General features: G+C 39.9%; 1 protein-coding gene across 2 annotated transcripts in view; it reads right to left on the bottom strand.

Moving 5' to 3' along the window:
- The window catches only part of CHN1 (chimerin 1), a 73,786-nt gene that overhangs the window by 44,975 nt on the left and 8,641 nt on the right, over nt 1-20,170 (bottom strand). The window contains exons 2-5 of one of the 2 annotated variants that reach the window (XM_015868432.1): nt 15,492-15,530; nt 13,262-13,317; nt 8,319-8,350; nt 7,144-7,257 (exon numbers count right to left, since the gene is read on the bottom strand). In XM_015868432.1, coding sequence (XP_015723918.1) covers nt 7,144-7,257; nt 8,319-8,350; nt 13,262-13,317; nt 15,492-15,530 — 241 coding nt within the window. Of the gene's footprint in view, nt 1-7,143; nt 7,258-8,318; nt 8,351-13,261; nt 13,318-15,185; nt 15,205-15,491; nt 15,531-20,170 lie in introns of those variants that run through there. The other variant, XM_015868434.1, reaches the window with a different exon arrangement.

The raw sequence follows: 20,170 nt of genomic DNA, 5'->3' as shown, positions 1-20,170 counted from the left end.
AAAGATGTGCAAGACTAAAATAGCATTTTTTCCATCTACAGCTTTGAGTGCTTCCTGCCTCTGTGCTCACATGAAGAAAGAGGGTGGTTACACAAACTGCAATGACAGTGGGCCACCAATATGTCAGAGCAGGACCCTCATTTGCAGTTTGCAATATAGACATACCCAGCCTGCAGCATGTGTGTACAACTGGCACATCAGGGTGGTACAGAGATTTGGGCAGAGCCAGTGAGCCGTTCCCTGATTTGTCAGGTCACCACAGCACACAGAGGGAACTGATGGCATTCTGTGATTTGTGACATGACATCTGCACACAGAACAATTTTTACTTATCTTTTCAGATGAAGTTTCATTTCAATACATTAGACTAAAATCCATAAGCTGTACAGGGGAATATATTCAACATTTTTGTATTTTCGAAACAGCATTGTGCTGCTAATGACAAAAATAACTGCTCAATGTGGGCAACTCCCCATGATGTCTCTCGACCATGACTACATAAATAACTGATAGAATAGTTTAATTACTATATTGCTACATTTTGCCATCTCTAAGTATTTAATTACCCTTTGGTTGATGCCCAATCTGCCATTAAAGTGTTTTGTGAATTAGCAGTGGGAGAAATTAGATGACAAAAAACTTTGTAAAAATAATATGCACAGTAATTTTTCTAAATTTTAATGGGACTCTGTGAAACAGAACAACTTCTCTATAATACAATTTCTTCCTTGGCACAAGTGCAGCAGTAGGTAGGCCAGCTTGCTATTTACTCTTGAACAAAACCTACAAATAAAAATTAGCTTGATGCTTTTTCTAGCATCTATGAAATTAGGCCAAACTATACTAAATTCAGAGAAGTTACATCAAAGTATGTAAGAGGGAGAAGGAAAAGTGGGCCAGATAACAGTTATTCCTGCCGGTTCTTTTGGTGTTTGAATAATTCATAAATGTTTTGATAAAAACAATTATGAGATTAAATGGAAATGTGAGGCTATTGTGTGTTATTTCAAAAACATATTTATAAAGCACCCATAGTATCTACAGCTGAAGGACTGTTTATGCTTACTGATGAGGAATAGGAAAAGAGGACTAATTTGAGGATGTGTTTCTGTCACTTTCCAAGGGCACTGGAGCAAGAAGGCACTCCAGAAGAACTTGTTGATGACAGAAAGGTGTGCATCTCTGAAAGAGAGGAAAAATAGGGCAATGTATGCTACTTATATTCAACTGACCATTTTATACTTGGATTTTTTAATGCTTCAACTCTGATAAAGCTCAGAAGCTTCAGTCCAAGCAGACATTAAGAACAGCATAATACAGTATGGATTCCTCCTCAAGAGATCTAATGGAGGCACCCTGAGAGCTGGGAAAACTTTCCAATTCTTTGCCTAAGCCATTTTTAAGAGATGCCAGGCTGATGTACTGAACAGTTACATGAAACAGTGCAGGAAAGAAAGTCCTGCCTCTACTGAAGAAGCAAGGCATGAAGAATGTAAAAGCTTTGAGCTAAGTCACAGGCAAAACCAAGAAGTGAACTCAGATCTTCTGAGGTTCATGAGAGTGCCTCACCATCAGCTCAGTGCTCTCACTGTGCACCAGAAGACCAGAGATCTTTGTGGCTCAGCTGAAGCTACAGTCAGAGGTGAAGAGCATGGCATAAAATGCACATGAGCTACATGCACCGAACACAGACAGCCTTTGGACAAGTAACAAAGTTTATACTGCTACCAAAGTGGTGAATACTCTTCCGAGAACTTATACTAGCAGGAGAAAGTCTGCAGCAAACCAAATTGCCAAAGATAAATTAGACACGAGTCAAAAGAAAACGGAGCTGACAACAACAACAGATGGGAAGAGGAGGGATGGAGAACAGGAACACAGCAAGAAGACATGAACCATAAGGAAAAAAGCATTCTAGCCTGTGGGAGGGCCTAGGTAGCCAGTTAATTACTCATTAAGGTTAGTAGCTATTTATTATTATTCTAAATGCTTCAGTGAAGGCATTTCAGTAGTGCCCAGCTGCACTTTACATAAGACAGAAAACGTGCAGGACAGCTATGTTATTTACTGGGAGCTGAACATCCCACTTTATTGACAGAGTAATAGAGTATATTATTCAGTACAAAATTTTATATAGAAAAATAAACTTCTTTTACAGGGAAGATCATTCAAATAGAGGTCCAATTGTTTTATTTCAGAGCATAAAAGTGAAATCCAAAATTTATCAGCACGCTGCTTTCCCTGGGGCTAGCTCTAGCTCTTGCTATGTATGCAGCCAACAGGATGACAGCTTTAGTTTCAGTAGAATTTAAACCTTCATAAAAGAAATATTTGGCTGTTCACAAGGAAGAGAGAAAAGCCCAGCATATCAGCTGGCATACCTGTTACGTTAGCCTATTAAAATAGCTTTAAGCATTAACTGTTGCTTTCATCTTAAGAGAAGCTTCAGATACCTTAGTGGCCAATTTCTGAAACACGTGAATTTTGTGCCTACGGAAGTGTGACAGGCTAAGCCAAGGGGAAAAACAGAACTTTTTCCCTGAGAGCTTCAGCTTCACCACCAAGGAAGAAGCACCCTTTTGCCATTTCAAGCAGAATAAGGAAAACTGACCAAAATGGGCCAGTCTGAAACATGCATACTCCATAGGTAAGTTCAGTCATGTCTTGGAGAAATTCTATTTAACCCCATTAAACTTATGGCTGCATGCTTTTGTGTGTGCATACACAGACACACAGATATACAGTTACCCAGGTATCTCAGCTGAGGATCAAGGAATATTGTGTAATATTGTGTAACCTTGTCTAGAAAGGTTTCTACAAAATCAATTCAGCTCTTACTACTGCCAATCGCTGCCTGGTGTAGAGAGCTGCACATTGGTTAAAAGCATACCAAAAGTAGGAAGACGTGCAAAGTTTAGTCTTGAAAAATGTCTTTATGATTTTTTTCCCCCCTACCAACCAAAATGATGTCAGAACACTGTCACTAAGGTTAAGTGAAAAGATGCAGTCAGTTGTGCAACTCCCTCTCTCAGATAGCTTTGGATTCAGGATAAAGCATGACCAAATTGTGCTACATTTGTGATGAAAAAGAATGTAATTCAGCTATTATTACACAGAAAGCTGTTTCAAAGCATTCTCTTTTCCCACTTCCACACCTGTGCCCCAGCCTCTATAAGCTGGCTTTCTAGCAAAACGCAGACACACAGTTCTAACCTTGGCTTTCAAGAAACCTTTTGCAAAATGTTCAGTTTTAGATGTATGAGGAATCCCAGGTCTATCAACACGTCTTCTGGAAGAGCACAGCATGCGTACCCCAAAAGAGGCCACTGAAAATGAGCACCATTCAGCTACTGAAGTAATTGTCTGCTAAAATTAAAAAGGTTCATCTGCAGCATTGTAATCCAACAGCCTGCCAGTTATGCTGCCTTTTAAAATATCAGTGGCTAGTTTCTTAATGCAATTTCATAGTATAGAAAAGAGGATACACGGATCAATTTCTCGCACAATACATGTAGTTGGTTGACTAAGCTAAGCATTACTAATTTTTGACATTTATTTTGCCTTAAGAATTCTCTCCTGATGCCACATAATCTCGAGTATGCCCTAGCCCCCAAACACAAAGAAAACATGACTCATAATCACGGCTAACATTATTACCTTTTTTAAAAATCCTGCTGCAGAACCTTATTTCAATTCATTCTCAGTATCACAACAATAGAATTTGCAGGAAGGGAAACCATGGTAACCAACTAAATGTGCTACAGCAGATATCTGCTCAAAAGAACATGCAGTACCATCACACTTCAACGCCTACCACTAGTACAATCTCTACCCATTTCCTCTTTATCCTCACCCTAATTATTAAACAAGCTCTCAACCACAAAAGACTACACTGCAAACCATGTTTTATTGTTACTGTCATTTGCTATAGGTCCTAGCATTAAGCACTGTACTACTGTTTTGCCAATTTTAAAAGCAGATCTAATACCTCCAGGAGTTAATTAGGAATTTTCATTTCCTTTCATCCATTTGGAACATTTAATTAACAACAAAACATATAAAACATATCGCATCGTTATAGAGACACCCCAATATGTATGGACACACGGCCATACCTACAATAATCTACTTATGTTAGTCATTCTTCTTAAACCTCAGGGATGCAAAAAAAATTCAGTGGCATTCTCTGACTAATTAATTAGTAAACACTGGCATTTTCTGTTGGGCTTTAAAAAAAAACACAAAAACATCTATGAAAAAATGTATTCATGATTAAGTACAGGCATTAAAGATAGCAGGGTGCTGATTTGATGCTCTCATGTGTGTTTATGTTTCATTCTATTTCATCCGGTGTCTGAACTGATACAATTTCACAGGCCTTCTCAAGCGCTGAACATCGATTTTATTTGAAGGATGGCTTTGGATATTTAACCAAACTCACATGCTTAGAAAATGATAATGTCAAAGTTGTTTTTTTTCCTTAACAAACTCCTATTCTGCTATAAATTCTGAAGAAAAAAAAAAAGAAATTGTTTTCTGAAAACAAGAGCTCTATCGTTTCAAATTTAAACATAAAAGACACTCCTATCTTAATGAAGTCATGAAGCAAACTAATTGCATGATAATAGATGAAAGTAGACAAAAATAGCCCATTACAAGGTGATCAAAATGCATCTTATGTAAGAGACGAGCAGATTCTACGGTAACTCACAGACAGCATAACTAACCGAGAAGTTCTTGGGGGTGACAATCACTTGTTCCACCTCATTAAAGAAGAACTATTCCAAACTTTGATTTTGATCTCAGTTAACTGTTCCACAGCATCACACTAAGAATCTGAGTGACTTGGCTATACTTGTAAAAGCAATTAGTTGCCCTAATTGCTTTTATGAGCATATTAGGGCAACTAATACAAGCATATGTACTAGGCTGTGTCTATAGCTCTTGCAGCTCAAAAGCTGCAACGCCTCTAGATTTACTGAAGCCAGTTCTATAAAAGCATCAGAACCTAATACTGCACAGTCAAAAAAAATCATTTGGAAGGGCAGCAAGAAGAAAGAAAACGTCATGGCCTACATCATATTGAACAGAATGTGCAGTTCTGGTCTCCTCGCCTCCAAAAATCACCACAAAAAAAGGCACACAGAAAGATGATAGAGATGATGACATGTATGGAACAACTTCCCTACAAAACCTGAATGCATAGCCCTGGGCTCATTGACCTGTCAAACAAAGAATAATGGGGATGTGACTGGCTAAGGAAAAGTAAATGAAGATCGGTTGTACATGTTTCTTATACTGCAAAAACTAAGGAACACCAAATGCAATTTTGAGATGAATCTTGAACTTGCTGACATAATAATAAAGCTACACAACTGAGGAGGATAAACTCTTTGCAAACAACTAACCAGAGCTCTTCTCAGATCTGCCCCTTTTATGATGACAGAAGTATGCCTTAGAATAAGCTAAAAAAAACCAAAAACTGAAATGCAAAAGACCTGTATTAGGAATAGGGTAACACCAATAAGAATCTTCATGCATCAACTGCATGTGGATTCTGTGCACTTAAGCTTAGTTGAAGCTACAAGCTTCATGCCAATCTGTTCCATATTCCAATAAAAAACATGTTTTTTCTATCTGCGAATTCTGACTGCCTATAAATGAGTTACGATTTACGGAGTTAATAGTTTATTCGTTATCTTCTAGGAAGATTAAACTGTTTAACAAGTGGAAATTTTCAATGCAGAGCAGCCAACAACTATCTCTGGAAGGTGCACACTCTAACTACAGTCTAGAAGAGAAGGAGCCATAAAGATACAGAGAGAGAAAACAAGAGAGAAAGTGGGTGTTTTTCCCATGAGATATAGCTCTCTGTGAGCTCTTCTGTAGTAATCGCAGTACAAAGATGAGCTAGGATTCATTAATCTCTATCAGATTAGCAGCATAGAGAATGATACATTCAAAATTACTTTTGGGTAGTGATAATAGGTTTTACCCCTATCTCTTGATTTATCTTGCTTTGTAGTCAAGATTTTGTTTTTTCTTTCAATTTAAATGGTTAGAATCTTTAACAATACAGCATAGACCAGATGTTGAAGGGCATTAAATAGGATTAAGTAGATTTAAAAAGTAGTGTAAAGTAAATATCTCAAATAAATGATATTCTCCTTTCGAATTCTGGAATAGCATGTAACACCTTCACTTCACTTAGTAACACTAAGCTGAAATATTTGAACGAACCTGAAAACGTTTCACGGTTGGAACTAAGCTGTTACTGCAGGACTGGATCACCTCTCTGGCTCAAATGGGTAAACTTATTTTAATAAAGTGAAACCTGTTCTTTGGATGTTTCTTTCAGCTTTTTCTAACAGCTGACCAATTCTCATTTGAATCATAATCTTATTTCACCCATATAAAGATTGCAGTAATTACCTTCTCTTTCAATGCTTTTTGACAGAAAAACTTTGATTTAAAACTGTGCTACTAACACTGACTGTTTATGTATACAGCTCAGAGCAGAATGAACACAATTACTTTAAAAGTAAATAAACTATATACATTTACAACTATTTAAGTTACTTTTTGTTTCATTGAGAGTATCATCTGATCTACTTGCTGGGATTTTTCAGAGCAACGAAACAGATCTGCAAACACTATCAGTTAAGAGATGTTCAGACAAAAAGACACCTGATTTATAGGCTGTCCCACAGAGGGCCTAGAGACAATGAACTGCTCTTCAGCAACAGCTAACTAGCTAGTAAGTAACCCATGGATTAGACTGCTCATGAGACCTCATGAGAGCCTTCTGTTTGTTGACTGCTCTCCTAGTATCTAAATGGGGTCACATCTGGAAGGCTGGGGGAGAACAGCAAAATGAAGGAAGATCAGCAGAAACACAAATCTCGCAGTCTTAGAGGTGCAAACAGAAAAGGACCATTAGCACTTCAGAAGCAGCTAAGGGACTTCAGAAGGCTAAAGATACCAAATCAGTAATTAGAGTAAAAAAGTGCAAGTTCCTTAAATACTTACCATGATTCCTTAAAAATTAAAAGAATCACAAGTCAATTTAAGCATTAAGGTCAACAACACAGCACAACCCTTTGAATATTTCATACATTTTAAAATGAAATATTAATTACCAACCTTAATGCCAAAGTGTAGGTTCCAGGTTGCCTTTGGCTTTCACGAATGAGATAGCTTCCCTCTGCAACACTTAATAACTGGTCAGCTTCTTCCCTTGAGATCATGCCATGAAATCTATGGAACAAAAGCATTTTGAAGCACGTTTTTTCACTTTTAAATCACCCCCTCCTCAAAAAACATCAGCTATAGTATTTGAAAATGAAAGTAACATAAAAATGATTGTTGTGCAGGAGCCTACATATTAATCTCCTTTCTGGCTCTATTTCAAATCATTTTAAATGGTTCAGGAAGGCTTCTCTTTATCTATGAAACAAGCATACTACTTTTACAATTGGCAGCCATCAATTTAATACTCAGAAAAGAGTCCATTTTCTCCTCTTGGCTTCAGATGCTGTGTCAGATGCATGTGAACCAATATTTTGCAACATTCAGGGATACTGTAGCAACTTGCTAAAATCCTGGGGATGGCAGACTTAGTAACTACTGGTTTAAATACCAAGCTAGGCATTTTTTACCGAAATATACACAAACCAGATCTGTTTTCCTTTCCCCACACTAGATCTAGCCATCTTTGCCTTATCAGTCTGAAAACAAATACACGTATAAGATATCCATTTATGCTACATTTGTGTTTCTAATCTTTCTCCTGCATGCAAACACCTTTCACAAAGGCCAGTTGGAGAGTGGAGTGAAAAAAAGAGACAACTCCCTGGAAGTGCGGAAATTTTCTCAAGTAAGTTATCACTCAATAACATCCAGAGCCATCAGAAATAGCAGCTGTAAATTTTGGTAGAAAAAAAAAAAATGGTGGTGCTGCAATAATGCGATGGAAAGCAAGACATGCTGCAAGGAAATGGAGCAAAAGCTCTTGCTGCAAAAGCAAAACGAGCAGCCTGGCAGAAGCAACAGGGCTGAGATGCAAAACGCAACTTTCAACCTCGCCAAGGTCTCACACAGTGACAGCCGGGCAGATGCAGAAGCAAAGTGCTGTGAATTCACCCACTGTGAGGAAAAGCTGCCTTTGAAGGGTGCAATGACACGTCCAAGCCTCTATGCTTCTGTGCAAACCATGCTGAAAAACAGGGTGCCCACTGCAAACACTTTCAGGCTTTCCATTAAATATTGTAAATCAACATATAATGGAGACAAAGCACGTTGAGATGCATGTTACTTACTCTCTTCCATAATATTTTGGACGGTTCTCTACCTAGAAAAAAACAAAAAACAAACAGATGGAAACTTTAATGTTTCACATTTACAAGTGTATCAGCATAATGTCCTTAATAGAATATAATAAATAGGTAGGGACATGACCGTGAAGTATATACCAAAATCATTGAGCATCCCAGGATTTTCCCTGTGAGCGGAATACAGGAAGGAAAAGGCAGAACTTCAGGAGCACACTGTACTTCTGAAAGGCTTAACACAGAGTGAGAAGGAATGAGCTGCTTGGATCATGTCCTCTATGGGTCTCCACTAACACAAACTGATGGCATTAAGTGTTGCCTATGCAAATTGTCAACAAATGAAATGAAATATTCATTTCACAGAAATGTACTGTACTAAGTGCTCTAGTGCCACGAAACATCTGCAAAACTCTTAAATGTTAGTAGTACCTTCCATCACACGGCTGTTGATGTCACTGGCAGGGAAAACAAAGCCACTGTCACACTCAGGGAGGGCACGTGGCAGATTAAAGGATCATTAGCAAGTGCCCAACTTGTGTAGTAATCCAGTGAATGGTGATCTTCTGCTTCACCTACGAGACCTCAGCATCATATGTGAAAGCGTGCTACTGGGTAACAGAAGGCAGCCCAATCTCCAGAGACCAGTGTGAATGGACACTCCAGACAAGGGATGGTAGGAGTCAACTTTCCTGCTCATTCCAACTCATTTGCAATTGTGTGTGAACCTGAGACAGTTCTCTCAGGTAGTTTGCAGAAAAGAATGCTGTTGTTAGATCTGGCTTTCTCTGTGCTGCAGTTTCACCTCAGCAAACACAGTGAATTTGTATGACAGAACTGGAAAGTTTATACAAGAAAAGCATTCCATTTCAGCAGTGGATTAGTAAGGTGACAGGTCACCCTCAGAACAACCACAAATCTAAGAGAAACTGTAACACTGCATTCTGTGAAATTATTTGAAAACACCAATTGGCAGATGACAGGAGCTCACTGGGCCTCTAGGCCATCTGAGCCGGGTTTGCAGTTCACCTTGGTGGACTGTGAGTTAGAGAGCAAAATAACTGTTCTGGTTGACATTGAGTCCCTACTGATCAATTTTACAAACTGCATAAAAACGTCAGTGTAAATGTTGATGTGCAACACAGCCTGCTTTTATAAGACCCTGTGCAACAGGAACCCACTTGGTTCCTGGCCTACTTTTTGGTGCATGTCTGTGTGCTTTCTCAGTAACTTTTTTACTTATCATAATATTAGCTTTTTGTCACCTGGACTGAATGTGTACATTTAGACTCTAAGGCAACTCCACCTGAGCTCAGCGGGGGCCTTCTTCACACCACACTAGCTTGGCTACACATCCAATGCAGTCCATGTAAATGTATGAAAACAAAGTTCTTGTAAACCACATTTATCATATCTGACAAGTAGCACCATGCTTCAGCTTTTTACAGCACTTGCTACGAGTACCATTGCACCAACTTTACTCGTAGTAAATTAGCCCTAAAAGAAAACATAGCACTTGCTCTTACTGCAGCTGGAAGCAAGATGCAGCTTTCCTGGGTTTTGGTGTCTGTTTGGACATCACAAAGTTCCCACCACACTGTATTTCTGCATCCTCCAGCTACATGTGAGCACTGAGAGCCAATCGGGTCAGCACAAAGCCTCACAGGGCTGACTTAAACTGGGTCAGCAGAAAGCTTAGGGCACAAAACAGAAATGTTTAGTGGGACTGGAACTGAAACCTATGTGAGAAAAGGAATTTGTTTTGAAATAAAACCAAAGCAGCTACGTTAATTGTCAATTTGCTTACTTGTATTGTACATGCACTTGGGGCCACAGGAAAGATCTGGGCCTTGCTGCAACGTCTACAAGAAACACAAGGATGAATGTAATTATCCACCGCTACTTTGTTTCTGATTTTTTTTTCCTTCCACGAACTGGTGGTGAAGCCAATATAACCAAGTTTAAGAACAGATAATGGGGCAGACCTTGGAAGTACCTTACAGAAACCACTCCTTTGGAGAAAAGCCTACATACCATGGAGGCTGGGAAATCCTTCTGGGTGAGTATGACACAGACAAAGCCACTTCTGTGAACATCTCTAACATGGATACACATTAGGTATGCCCATCTGATGGTGTGCAAAGGCCATTTTCACAAGGTTATGCAGAGACACTGTTTAACAGCTTGCTTACTACTAGCAAATCAGGATGAAGCCTTGCTATAGGGCAGGAAAGGGCAGCGATCTTAAGTATCTCCTCCATCTGACTGTTAGATAGCTTTCTATTCCTAATTATTTAAAACGCATCACGAAATGCCTTCAGATGGCAGTTAAGAATGCCCTACATATGCCTGCATATGCACACACACATGTATATAGAAGATAATACACACAATAGACAGAAACTTGAGAGAGAAATAATATAATATTAACTGGACAAACAGCATTGTAATATTGATGCAAGTCTCATGCAGAAATCTAACACCTTTACCATATTATGGAATCACCAACTTTGAAGTTTACAAATTAACATCACACAGAGTTAAAAGCCTTGGCTCTACGGCACATACACAACAAAAAAGCCCAGAGGAAGCATTGCTCTTTCTAGCTCAGTGTAACTTCACTCATCTGCGTGTTGCTCTGATATAAAACTGGTGCAGCAGCTCAAACTCTCTGTATTTGAGAAGCATTTCACATTAAGTAGGTCATTCTGTTGAATGCACCTCTCAGTATCAGCGCTTGCATACTACGTGCCTTCGCACCTCAAATAAGAGTGGGATCTCTTTATTCTAAAGTGCGACATCCAATTAGTCGTTAACAAATTCCTCTAACCATCAATCTTGCTTTTTTTTTCAACAAGTGGGATACAGTAACACAAGGGGAGCAATTTAAGTGCTAATACCTTACCAAATTACACGTTGTTCCCTCCTACTGACCTCTTTGATGTTCGCTGGACCAAAATTCTCTTCCTAATATTTATGAATTTGTTTATACAGCTGAATAATTCAACCACTTAGGAAAAGACTCCGCTCCCCACTGGCTCATGCATGGCTGCTAATAGTAACCCAGCTGAGAAAGAGCAGATCACAAAGCTCAACACTAGCAGGAGAGGCTGAGACCACAGAGAAAGGTTAAACATGTTAGTGCTCAATGAATACATTTCCACATCTAATCTGAAGCAGCTGCAAAAACTGTTCAATGTTTATAATGAAAAACACTTACCTGTGTTGCAATGCATTATTTCAATTTTACCTTCATTAGGAAAAAATAACCTTCAAAGACATTTGTTGTTTATTTTGTTTTTTCTTTCCAGATGAATGGATACCATAACAGGAAAAAAAAAATACTTAATATGTGCTGCTCTGCAGCTAAATGTCTGCAACTGACTCATTCTTCCATAGCTTTTTTACTTAGCTCAATTCTTACTGATTTCTAAACACTGCAGATTTTACTTCTCAGTTTCCTCAGCAGTGCTCATGGTGCAGACACTGGTTTGCTCAGAAGTTCAAGGGCTGGGATGAAGCTATTTTACAACACAGAATGTCTCCTTTTCTGTTGCACAAGGAAAGTTTTACACTACGTTCAAGTTCAACTGGTTCAGTTTTTCAATTTGCTGCCTCTATAGTACCTGATCAATTTTTATATTTATAACTAATGGTATCAACAGTAACATGAGAGAATTATAGTGGTTGCTGTGACTTGTATTTGAATAAACTTTATCCAGATACTTTTATATTTGCCCTGCACGAATAAGTCTTGCTCGATCCTGCAAAGAGACCGAACTGGATCTGAAGGATCCATCACCCCAGAGGGAGGAAACATTTTGTATGAGCAAACACACACATTTGTATCCCTGCTTATTTGCCTGAATTCACCCAGCTGATGCCTATTAGCATTCTAAGAACACTGTGATGGAGAACGCTGTGTAAAATTTGCTTGTGACTTCTCATCACCCAGGGCTACAATGCTTCTTGTAAAATTAATTCATTATTTCCTTGAGCTAAGTCTTGCTTAAGTGCAATCAGCTTTTGTTACGTAGCTCATAAAAATACAAAACCATCAAATTAACAGAAGTCAGGAGTGCTTCCACTACATGAAATACTTTGTTTCTGTTAAATCTCTACCTTTTATCTTAAAAACTGACAGGCTATTTCATGGAATCACAATTGGGCATTTGAAAAGATGACAGCAAAACGCCTGTTTAATTGTGTAAAGTAATCCTCTTTCTGATCTAAACTGCAAGCTATTAATGTTCCTGACAGTGCTGTGTCCCTCTGTATTTAATACTACGTCAAAATGACTAACATATTGCAAGGATTAATTTCCTTTTTCTTGGCACATGATAAAAATGCTTAAGTTTTATTGCAGCAATGTAATAACTTTCAGTGGTTACGCAGTTATGCTCTGTAATACTGTTCACATGTCAAGCCTAACATTTTGGTATTTCTGTAACTGAAATTAATGCTTCCCAGGTTCCTAACTGAAGCTTCAAGAGAGATGCAGACACAAGCAGACCCTTGCTGGCAGGGGTAATTATACCAGCCACAGCTGCCAGCACCACAGCTCTGAGGAAGTGTGAGTCTGCCACAACACCATGCAGGATGTGATAGCAATTCAGGGTCTGTCACAACACCCAGCCTCAGGGGCAGGTGCTTCTGTATCACTGCATCTCAGAAGGGCCCTGCTGAGAGGATTTCTATTTGGATCCTTAAAAGCTGTGGCCCTGCATAGCTTAGCAACTAGTGTTGAAAAGCATTAAGTACTGAGACTCAAAAAACAGAATGCAAGGAGGTATTACAGTTCTGCTTGTTGATTATCAGTCACACCGATCACACTGCCATATCTCCCATGAAGCGCTGTCTGAGTTGCACAACATTACATACAGACTCAGAATTACTGGACTCTACAAAACAATAATAATGATGATGATACCTACCTCACAAGTGCAGGTTATCCTTCTAGGATGGGGAGCTTCCTGTTGTAGCTGATACACTGAGAAAAGGCAAAAATTACATTTTGGTTAATACCGAATCACTGAACCTGTTAGGCTTTTTCATATATATTTTCCATTTAAAATGGATTTAATAAGAATACACAGGTATTAAGGTTACAAAATCACTTGCAAGATGTCAGAGCAGAGAGTATTTCCAGCCAAACCAGGATCATCAATTATTTTTACGATTAGTTATTCAAGCACTAGAGGGTCTCTGGCCAAGCAGATCAGAGACGCAATTAGGATAAATGCAAATTAAAGTTTATTACATGTGAAATCAGGCAGCTAAAACACTTTTTGCAAGGAGCGAACCCCTGTTTGCTCACTGGAAATACGGTGACAGTACAGGAGTCATTCAGAACTTTGCAGAATCAAACCCGATGCTTTTGCCACTACTCAATGGTGACATTTCTGAACAAGGGGAAAAAAATGGCCTTTACTTTTGCAGATCTAAGGACATCGGGAGTCAAATAGCAGGGGAAAGCAGTTAAAGCCTAAATTTTGACATACACTTACTAGTATCTTCTAAATATTTTTATTTGTCATATGAGACTCATTAAACCAAACTAAATCATAGGAGCCAGTGGCAACTTTAATACCAGCTGAGCGACTGTCAACTTCTATCATGAAACCAGTTTGGCTTGATAAGTCACCTGCAAAACAAGGCTGCCAACACCAAATTATTATTTGAACAGGATCATAACCAATAAAACAGGCATTTGGAATTGTAACGTTTTTAAATTAAATTATCTTTCAAACATCGGAACTAACATAGAGGGCTGACAATGTGTGCTGTCACTTTCTTCAGGAAACAAAACCATACATTACTTCATCCTGTAAGAGCTGAGGTGGTTACTCTCCTCATTTGATGATGAGGTTCTTCCACTGACAAACAGCGTATTAATGTGCAAAATTACATGAGAATGGAAAAAATGGCAAATTGCCCAACGATTTGGCAATCATAAGATCAACTGGAAAAAGTGACTTCCTTTGTTCCAAACAAAAATAAGCCAATGTTTTTTTTTTCCTGATGCTACTAAAAATCAATCTAACCCTTCTGTATCAGTATCACAAAAGGGATTTATGCAACTGATGAAAACCAGCACACACAGGTAAAAAACAGCAATCTTCATCTCAGGCACAGAACGATCCTTTATTTGCCTAGCACCCAGATCCTCGAACGTCCATTGAAAAAGCCATTTCTGATGGCATTGACCCTTGTCTACATTCAATTTTAAGAACCACAGAGTAAGGTCCAACATGTTTTGCAGAAATTGACCAGAAGCTGTGAATTGTTTCCTTCTTTACTTCAAGCAGGTTTGAAAAGGTTTTCTGGAAAGAAAATCCTCATCCCAGAAGACAATACCTTTTCTCATCTTCCAGCCAGAAGCACAGCAGGTAGACTAGTTAAGTGACAAAACAGGATGCGCATTTCTTCTCCTCTAATTGATGCATGCACTTCAAACTTCAAAATCAGTTTCCTTGCTGCAATTATCACTAGGGAAGTCAAACAAGCCATTTCCCCTCATCCATCAGGAGAGAGAAATACAAGCAAACCCCGTGACTGTGCATTTAATTCTGAGCTATGGGAAAGGTTTGCTGCAGTGAACCAAGACAGCGTAGGAACACATATTTATCTGAGCCTCCAGCTCCTGGTAAGCTACTAGCTAAGGTCTAGCATTAAGAAAGGTTGGATGCTCCTATTCCTGACTACAGCCTGGAATGAGATGCCCAAACAGGCAGCGCTGCTCAGGTTCATGGAAGATACACAAGCTTTTGGTGCTTCTTAAACTCATATTCAGATGTTACAGCTGAAAGATTAGCACCGTGAAATGGCAAATGAGACAAACAGGAAAAGAATGCTCACCCATATCCAGAGACCTAGGCTTGCAGGTCTCTCCACAAAGAAGAGATCTTGAGAGAGAGACCCTTTCTCAGTGGCAGTCAACCCTTAAATGGGGTCTAGGAGAGGTGCAGCCAGGCTCTACTCCTCCCAGTCACACTGCTGAATTGCCTTCACCTGTGCTCCCAGGACTGACCAGGTCCTTTCTCCAGGTGCTCAATCAGTGGTTCCCATACACTCAGATGAAAACGAAATGAGTCTTTTTCCAAGGCACCCGGCTGAAACTTTTTTAATTCTAACTTGTAAAAAACAAAAAGTTGAGATACTTACAATAAGATTTCCAAACAGGTGGTCTGTATTCATCAGTATCTGAAAGAAAAATGATTGTTTTTAATGTTGTGTTAGAAACACTTTAACACAGAAGTAACATCACAAAAGTGCTTGCGGTATAAATATAAATATTGCACCTGGATTCTGTAACTATTTTTAGTAATGTAGAACAGAGCAGCCTAACAGAAGTTCATCCTCTTTACTTATGGAATATATGGAAAGGCATTATCCTTAGCCAGAGATAAAACCATTTACAAAATGACAAATATGCAGATCAGGAGCCAAAACCTCCGAGGGGACAGGTAATGCAGTGTTTTATTATGTACGTAGAATCGTTGAATGGTTTGGGTTGGGAGGGACCTTTAAGACCACCTAGTGACACCTCCCTCAAAGCCCAGTCCAGCATGGCCTTGAATGCTTCCAGGGAGAAGGCATCCACAACCTGATCCAGTGTCTCACCACACTCACAGTGAGGAATTTCTTCCTGATTTACTTTAAGTTCCCTTTTTAAACTACAACAGAAAGATTATTTTCAATCTCAGTTAATACCCTGAAAAATCACACCCCCCCCAACGCACTCCTGCCAATAGCTTCTTCCTCTTCCGGACAGCAATTAAGTACTCCTAGAATAAAATACAGCATGGAACTCCCTGTTTTGCAAAAAAAGAGACTTTTCCACTCTTTCTCTAAACCAGATTTAAGCAGGAGATATTTTCCATTCTCAGTGTAAGCAGGGTTTTCAAACACTATTCACTGCTTCTTTATCGCTAAGGCAGCTCGTTGTCAAACAGCCACTGCCCAGAGCAATGTGACCTACAGAAGGCCCTGGAGATGAGCCACCATGCCTGACAGTGTACCCACAAACGCAGAGATCCCCAGCTGCCTGTCAAAGATGGAGGATCAGCAGCAACAGATGCAGCAGTGGTCACCCACTCCTACTCTGGTATTTTTAATTAAGGCAACGCAAATCGATTCATTCCAGAAGGATTGTAATGAGATCCCTTCGCGTTGCAATGCCACGTGGAAAAAGGGCAAAACATGAAAGTGAAAATAATGGGTTTAGTCCCACGAGAGGACTCTTATCCCCCTAGCTGCATTCCCTTCTGCTATAGCTTATTTTTGGCAGCATCGGCACCAGTTGCGTTGACAAATAAATAACATCAGTGAAGGACAACACTCTTTATTTGTAAAATATGAGCTGACTGTTATGAAAATACAAACATTTTGGCAGCCTAACCTGGACTTGCTCGCACTCAGGCCATGTAATTGTTAGGGTATGGGAAGCACGATCATAAAACTGAAAAGCAGTGTTATTTGTGCCAAACTAAAAACCCCAAACCTTGTTAAAGTCAGACAAGAACAGCAGTAACTTTCATATAACAAACATGTAATGTTCAGAAACTGAAAGGAATGATTTATGTTATGCAGCTGTGCACAAGTATTTTGTCAGAAAATCCCTCTGTAAGCTTTACTGCCCTACCAGCGTTAGAATACCCCGGGGCCATCCTACATGAAAAACAAAGGGTCGTTCCTATTGTGATTCAAAAGAAAAAGAAAAGAACTGATACAAATACTGTAGCAGCAAGAATAGTGCAGCACCCACAGTGGAAGAGAGGGCCCGCAGTGTTCCCTTCTATGTAAGGATGTTCCTAGTTCTAAAATAACTCTGTTACACAGCAAGTATTGAGTACATGCATTGGATTGGCTGTCAGCTTCCTGTTTTTAAAGAGCAGTTGAGGTGGTCCCATCTACCAAGGGCTTGATTTTCAGACAGTGCAGGCCTCTGCATACGGTACCTCCAATTGGCATCCCAAGCACACAAAAAGCACTTTAAGGCACGATGAGTAAAACGCAGATGATGCTGAACCCAAAATACATTTTCTCACTAACACTGCATCACCGTCCAATTAACACAACAAACTCCTCGCTGGCAGTTCTCAGATCTTTGTACAGCTCCCATCAGTACGGTATCTCAGCACTGCTAAGCATCTCCATGATAAAATCAAATCATTTTCTATGAGATATGCTGCCCAAGAACAGAAACTGCAGTTTTAGACTTGGTCTGTTGAAGCTGGCAGCTGCTGGAGCTGAACAGCCTTCCTAACCTTTTAGGAAAGAAAATGTTTGGTAACTTCCCTCTATCCCAAGCAATGAGACATCTTGAACTCTCTGGGACTTCCCTTTGATTAGAAGGGTGTGAGATTATGTTTTTATACAATTTATCAGAACTTCTTCCAATTCTATGCCTTGAATCCGTGCTGATCTTTAATCATTTTCTACCCTAGACTAGGTCAGAAAAGAAACATCTGACTGCTTAAAACCTGTACTTTCAAGCTCCTAAATCGACTTATCATATTATCAATACATATGCATATATTAAGAGTAAGAGTATCTTAAACTCATTCAGATCTTAAACTGTGATTCTATGATAAACCCCTTTAAATCCCAAAGCTCAGGGAAGTTATAAGGATAAGGGGAAATAATGCTGCAGGACACATGAAAATTAACATACAGTTCTCTACCCTGCAGGTCAGTTCTTACTCTTGAACCCACAGCAAAACAAAACCAGTCTATAAAGCAAGTTCCTTATTGCAGACCTGTAAGGCTGCGGTGCCTCTGGTTTGGGATCCCTGACTCTTTCTGCTGTTCTGCCAGCACTCACGGTGCAGCAGACCCCTCCTGGGCAGAAATGCCACGGTGGGACAAGAGCTCTGCCTTCTCTGCCCAGCATAACTTCCTAGAAGTGTGCAGATTAATGAAAGAAAAAGGAAACTATGCAAACTTGTGCAAGAACTACCTGCAATTCAGAAGTGAAAAGCACAGGATGACCATCACAAATCCATGCTTGCACCAGAAAAGGCTTTCTGCCAATAGAAAAATCACACAGCCATTGAGAAGTTCGCATACAGAAACAAGTACTGTGAGAGCATCTCAGATCTTTCCATAAATCTGACCAACTGTGCCATTACAACGTAGCATTTCCCACCATTATTTTCTTCGTACCGGCTGCCATTTTGCCCATTAGACAAATCTGCACAACTTTAGTACTTTCTGAGTGAACGTTTTAACTGCAGATATGAAAACTGTTACTATCGCCTGAATCTGTTTAGACTGCTTGTCTCTGTGTATTCCTTTTATAGAAAGAATAAAAATATTTACCTCTGCTTGAAATGGTTCCTTCTATCTCCTCACTGAAGACCAGCCAGCCCTAGGGTGAAGTAGCAGCAGTGTAACCATGCATGGTAACCCTATCAAGTAATTTAGGGCTCGCTGTGAGACTTGCTACAGAGAATTCAGTTTTGTTTTTCTTTCATTGTATGTCATCTCCTGCAGCACGGTGATCTGTAACCTCACGGCAGAGATTAGTTTAATGCTGTCTGGAAGGAAACAACCAGCTATCTGCTGGCACAGCAGCTCTTGCCCCAGATCTGGGTTGTGTTTGGCAATATTCCTGTCAAACAGAGGTGAGGCCTCAAATGGCAAACCCTGAGGAAGAAGCCAACTCTCAGCCACGTGCACAAAACCTCAATGTGATTAGGAAAAGTGAATCTAATTTCATGTTTTCTGAACAGCTCTAAGCCCAAGGAATGGCATGTCACAAGTATAAAAAGATGCAAGTATAAACCCTTCTTCTGTATGCTATAGTCCAGTAAGCATTAGCATGTGTTTTAAGATACTAGATCATGCTTTCTTTGGCAGCAGTGTGGGTCAGATTTTAACTCCTGGAGAGGTAGATGACAAACAGCCACGGCCGTTTGCTGACCCTTTAAACAGACTCCTCCTTGTGCCCCTGAAAAAAACTTCTAGAAAATTCCTCCTCAGCCTCAAAACGTTGCTTATTAACACCTTCTATATGCCCAAAGGGTTTACTTGATTTACGGAAATAAAGCTATAAATGTCTATTGCTGGTGAGATTCTCAAGCCACAAAAAACATCAGAGCTGAACAGAGAATGTCATTTCACCCCTGTTCTCAGAGTGCAAGTGCCAACAGCATTTAAGAAACTAAAATCAAGCCGTCACAGAATGTTTTAAGCAGTAAACAGGCCATAGCTGTATGGGCTTCTATGCACTCCAACCAAAATAAAACTCAAACTGCATCAAAGTAATTAAAGGATAAGTACAGCCACTGCCGTAGGCAGCAGTAGTAAAACAGATGGATGCAGCACCGCAGCTTCAGAGCAGATAGGAGATGCTGGTCTCTGCCCATGCCAGCACCTGGCAGCACAGAGCATTTTGCAGAAGCCCTCGTATGTGTGCTACAGCAAGAATGGAACACACCATGGGTCCTTTGTCACTGACAGATGAGAACAAAGCTTCATCCACAAAGCCTTTGTCCCTCTACTACCTGTGCTACTAGCAGTCAGTGAACAAAACGGGCTGTGGGCAGAGCAAGTTGCATGGCACAGTGATGGCCGCTGCAGTGGGTCCTGAAGAGCAGTAAGCCCCTCTGGCAGGCAAGGGGCACCAAAGACTGCAAAGAGGTTTACTTCAGCCTAAGCTCAGTGAGCAGCAGAGATAGCTGTGGCCTGCTTTCCTGCCTCACGTTAAACGTGCTCCTAAGAACGAAGACTTCTTTAGCATGTAGCTTCTGGAGCTCTCCATGAAGAGAGAAATGACCAGGAACCTCAGGGTACAGATGGTCCACACAAAACTGGAACACACAAGGTTTCACAAGCCG

This window comes from Coturnix japonica, chromosome 7 (assembly GCF_001577835.2).
Source record: "Coturnix japonica isolate 7356 chromosome 7, Coturnix japonica 2.1, whole genome shotgun sequence".
Lineage (NCBI taxonomy): Eukaryota > Metazoa > Chordata > Aves > Galliformes > Phasianidae > Coturnix > Coturnix japonica.
This window is presented reverse-complemented; position numbering and strand designations above follow the sequence as displayed.